At 39.2% G+C, this 5,648-nt stretch overlaps 1 protein-coding gene across 1 annotated transcript; it reads left to right on the top strand.

Moving 5' to 3' along the window:
- The first annotated feature begins 2,347 nt into the window (after positions 1-2,347).
- Positions 2,348-3,163, top strand: LOC142554617 (uncharacterized). Its single transcript, XM_075665279.1, has one exon. The coding sequence runs from the start codon at positions 2,348-2,350 to the stop codon at positions 3,161-3,163; it is 816 nt and encodes a 271-aa protein (XP_075521394.1).
- Positions 3,164-5,648: the final 2,485 nt, after the last annotated feature.

A 5,648-nucleotide genomic window follows, 5' to 3' on the forward strand; every position in this document is an offset into this window, starting at 1 on the left:
AGATGCTTTAAAACAATTAAGTTCTATATATATCTTTGGAAATGGATCTGGACTTGCTGAGTGTTTTCCAAAACACTCACCCCGTACAAATTTCAAATAAAAATGAAGAGCAAATGAATGAGGAGGAACAAGAAGCTTTTTGGGGATGGTGATCGAATGAAAAGAACAAGAATCAATAATTTATAATTTCTTTTTGTATTTCGCTTCCGCATTTTTATGTAATTTTTTTCCATTGTCATTATAAAGACAATATTTTGTTATATGAAAAAGAATGGTTTTTGGCCATTTGCTGCGAGGCTTAATTGTTTTCAAGTAATTGTTAAACAATGCCGGATGTCACCCATGCTTCGGTTTCGGAGAGTGACATTTAAGTGGTATCAGAGCTGTCACGTTCATAATCTCGCTGGGATTTTGGCAGAAAAAATTTGACGAAGTCAAATTTTGTAAAAGGCCTAGTGCGTTCCCACCTGAAACAAAACTTCCATCCTTTCCATAATCTTCTTCAAGAAATTTGAATTGCACCTCTTCTAATCATTCTATAAAACTCTTAGTATCAAAAATTCCACGACAACTATGTGCCCATTCAAATTTTGTGTCTTTCTATCATTTGTTATTGTTATGATATTTTACCTCGATTTATTCTAATAAATAGCTGCTCCACGTACTCGTGCTCAAGCGGCCCTTCGCATGCGCTAGCTCACGATAGATAATCAAGCTAGGGAAATTGCGACTCTGAAGGATCAACTTGCTAGGGTGAAACAAGAGAAGCAAGAACTTAGCTAGATCAGGAACATACTCGAGACGGATGTGTAGCGACTCACTCATCATCTAGACTTGGCTGAGAGCCAAATTCTTCAGATACCTACTGAGTCAGCTCGTATCGAGCGCCTAGCTACACTGAACTGGAATTTTCTAGAAAGAGTGGAGACAGAGAGACCGTGCTACTAATAAAAATATGTTTTGAAAAGCACTAAATATAATAACTTATTTATGAATAAAACTTTATTAACCTTTACATAGCAAAATTTATGAGATTTTTATAAACCTGTCAATAAAATTCAATTCTTTTAACCTTTATAGGAAAACAAACATGGACCCTCAAATCATTTTAGCCGAACTCCAAAAAAAACTTCAGGCAAAGGAAGCAGAAATTGAAACATTAAAGGCGAAAAACGACAAGCTCAAGAGAGATAATTACCAACTAGATGGAAATAACATATGCATGGATGACGACGTTTACGAGATACGTAAAGAAGCAAGGAAGTTACGAGACGACGTCGGACGATATACCGCCTACATCAAGAATCAAAACGGCAGCACGAAATCACCAAACGAAAGTTGGACGAAGCGCAAGATAGGATTTTGACACTCCGAATTCGGGATGAAAGTCGTCTCAAAACACAACGCCGCCTTGAAGAACAAACAAAGAGCATGAAGTTAATGAGAACATCAACCAATCCACAATTCAATAGCTACAAGAAGACGTGGAAATGTTGACAAATCACAACGCCATTTTGGAACAACACATCAATCAACTGCAAGATGATATGATCAACATGGAAGATCTCATGGGCGAACTCGAGGAAACCAAGGAGGAAACCCTATGGAAGAAGAAGAAAATGATGAAGCTGTAGGAGATGGCGAAGTATTAGACGAGTAAGATGATCCCTAGGATAAGCATCGATTGTATTTAGGCCAATTAGGCTAATTATTTTGCTATTGAATGATTGATTGTAGGCATTTCAAAAATTAATGAAAATATTTCTTTGATTATGCATTATTACAAACAAATTTAAAAAATATATGTTTATAGGAAATGGAAGGCAGACCACCCAGAAAAAACTGTAACCCCCGCGGAGTCAATCAAAATGAAAACAAAAATCCACCATCACCACTGAGGGTGAATCTCAGTCGAGAAGACATGATGGCAATAGCTACTATAGTAGCCGCCACACTGCAAAGAATTGTGAACCCAATTGCCAACACCATCCAGCCACCGCCAGAACCACAACCTCGTGGCATCAAGTATCACTATGAATCCCTCCGAAGGAATCGAGTCCCAACCTTTGATGGGAATCCTGATCCAGAAGTCAGTCATAATTGGCTTAAGAATGTTGAAACCCAACTTCATTTGTTGGAAATACCTGAAGAGCTTAAAGTAGAAGTGATGACACCGTTTTTGGAGGATCCGACATGAAAGTGGTGGGAGACAATATCGCCATCATTGGCTGAGGTTGAACAAATCTCATGGCAAATCTTCCGAAGGGAATTTTTTAAACAATATTACCCGGCAGAATTTCGTCTACAAAAGCTAAGCGAGTTCAAAAACTTTAAACAAACAGCGGACATGACAGTAATGGAATACACATCTAGGTTCAATGATCTTGGAACCTATGTTCCAACAATCATGTCAGATGAAACTCTGAAAATGCACCGCTTCAAGAAAGGGCTGAATAACCGAATTCAATCTGCTTTGGTTGTATTCAGACCAAACAACTTTGTAGACTTGATGGGCGCAGTGATGAGCACGGAAACAAATATCAAACGCCAAGAAGAGAACAAGAACAAGAGACCTTTTGTCAGTCAGTCTACTCAGAGTGGTCCCAAGTTCAAGAGGCCAAATCAATCAACTGGTCCTTCAAAGGGAACATTTATCAATGCCATCAACAAGGAAGGAAAGTGGTGTTCCACTTGTCGACATAATCATCTCGTAGAATGTTATAGGAAGACCGGCGCTTGTTTCAAATGTGGGAAAGTAGGACATCAGATTAAAGAGTGTCTTGAGAACAAAGATAAAGGGACTGGACCAAACAAACCAAATGAAAACAAGGCCAACGCTCGAGTGTACGCTATAACTCAGGATGAAGCAGATAAATCCAATGATGTGGTGGCAGGTACTATTTTACTAAATCAAATGCATGCTTATGCCTTGTTTGATTGTGGTGCTACGCACTCATTTATGTCTAGAAAATTTGCTAAAAAGCTAAAACTTGAGCATGAAACTCTCAGTGAACCATTAAGAGTTGCAACAACTACAAGTAAAACATATGAAACCCATAAGGTATATCGGAACTGCAAAATTAGCATCAGTAAACAAAACTTTGAGGCAGAATTTATTCAACTCAATATGATTGAGTTCCATATCCTTCTTGGAATGGACTGATTAGCTAAACACCATGCCATGGTGGACTGCCAAAACAAAAATTTCAAACTCCAGACTCTAAATCAAAAGGAAATCGTATATCATGGCAAGTCCAAAGAACGAAAATATCTTCTATCTTCCTCACAAGCCTGGAAGGCCATAAAAGGCGGTGAAGAAATTTATATGGCAATGATCAGTGAAGTTCGAGAAGAAGATGCCCCAAAGTTGGAGCATATTTCAATTGTACAAGAATTTCCAGATGTTTTTCTGATGATTTACCAGGTATGATACCAGATAGAGAAGTGGAATTTGAAATTAATTTGGTCCCTGGTGCTGCACCAATTTCAAAGGCACCATACCGAATGGCTCCAGCTGAATTAAAGAAGTTAAATGAGCAAATTTAGGAATTATTGAATAAAAAACAAATTCGACATAGTGCATTCGCGTGGGGAGCCCCAGTTCTGTTCGTAAAGAAAAAGGACGGAAGCATGAGGCTATGCATTGATTATAGAGAGTTAAAAAAAATCACAATAAATAATAAGTACCCTCTCCCAAGAATAGACGATCTTTTCGATCAGCTAAAAGGAGCCAAAGTTTTCTCAAAACTCGATCTAAGATCAGGTTACCATCAGCTGAAAGTCAAAGCAGAGGATATCCCTAAAACGGATTTTAGGACAAGATATGAGCACTACGAATTCATGGTAATGCCTTTTGGTCTAACAAATGCTTCTTCAGCATTCATGGACCTTACTCGAAACTTAACCAAATTTTCCCCAACTCATTATCATACCTTATAAACACATTGACATCCATAAAACCATCAAGACCAGAACCCTAAATCCCTCGGCCATAACATGTATGCTGCTGGAAAATTTCCTATCGAACCTACTCGAACCCTATGCGCAACGGCTTTCCAAGTTTTCGTCCCTAGCGCAAGACCCAGCGGACCAGACTAAAACAAACTTCACTTAGACCACCCTAGGACCCTATTGGACCCCAAAAAGTCGAGACTTGCAGCCCACAAACGCAACAACAATCGATCACCCTAAAACACCTAACCCTAGCCGCGGCCGAGACTACCCTTAACCTAGGCTCCTTCAATTATATTCCATACCGTTACTAGCCGTTCCCATCCCCCTCCCTCCCTACCACGAACCCAAGGGGTCGGCTTCAAGGCTGGAATTGAGCCATGCATGGCTGTCAACCCAAACACCCCGGATCTTGTCCTCAAACGTACAACAACCGCTAGACCCGAGCGATTCCCCTTCGAGCTTGACAAAAAACGAAACTCCATTACTTATTCACCCTTACACACGACATGTACAGCCCCTTGCATCATGAAATTAGCAGCCCCTTACACAAATGATCGTAAAAACGTGAGTAGGAAACATGAAAGCGCATAAAACGTGGCAAACCGATACAAAAACAATGATATGCAATAGATCACGATTTTTCATGCACAAACAAATTCATCAGCATATTAAGCATGAGTGATGAGTAAAGAAGTGATACAAAGTGTGCCTTGATGTATTTTACGCAAGAAGGTCGAAGAAACGAGCTTCGGGGAAACACCTGATTAATTTTCTTTGAAAGAACAAGCTTGGCCGAGACTTTCAGCTGCAATTCACGAGGGGAGGTTTTGCTGAAGGAGAGGTGTCAGCTGCTGAGTGAGGGTTAGGGTTAAGGATAGAATAGTATAATATTTAAGTAGTAATTAAGGTGCAAATGGGCCTTCATGGGGATTTAAAAGAATTAAAAGGGTTTTAAGCCCATCAAGTAATAAAATAGGCCCATCAAGTCCAAACACGCTCCCGGAAAATAATTCGTGTTGGTAAGTTTTTGAAAATATTACCCGAACCCTCAAAAATCCTTCGTTTAGATAAAATTCGCGTATCGATTAAAAATTATGCTCCGGCGAGTAAAAATACCCAACAAAGCCCATTTCTTGAAAAATTCATTTAAAACACCTATATTAATTAATAAAAATTAATCATATAATCAAAATAATTTTCCTGATAATTCCCCCGTCTCGTTTCTCGTTTCTCGTTCGAGCGCGAAATGCAACTTAAAAATCCTAATGCATGAACTTTTTAAAATATCATGAAATAAATCCTATCATGCAATAATTATGCACCAAATGCATACAAATAAATAAACACATGATTTAAATAAAAATCTAGATTGCATGCATTCATGTTACGTAATTTAATTTCCTGGACCTTACAACTCTCCCCCCCTTAAATAAAATTTTGTCCTCGAAATTTATAACATACCGAATAACTCCGAGTAGCGACTCCTCATCTCGGCCTCAGTCTCCCAAGTAGCTTCCTCCTTGGAATGATTCAGCCACTTGACTCTGACCATGTGGATCACCTTGTTCCGAAGCCTCCTCTCCTGTCTATCCAAAATCTGAGTGGATCTCTCCTCAAACGACAGGAGCGGTGTCAGCTGAAGTGGCTCAAAGTTCAACACATGCAAAGGATTTGACATGTACTTCCGCAGCATG

This window comes from Primulina tabacum, chromosome 8, assembly GCF_025594145.1.
Source record: "Primulina tabacum isolate GXHZ01 chromosome 8, ASM2559414v2, whole genome shotgun sequence".
Lineage (NCBI taxonomy): Eukaryota > Viridiplantae > Streptophyta > Magnoliopsida > Lamiales > Gesneriaceae > Primulina > Primulina tabacum.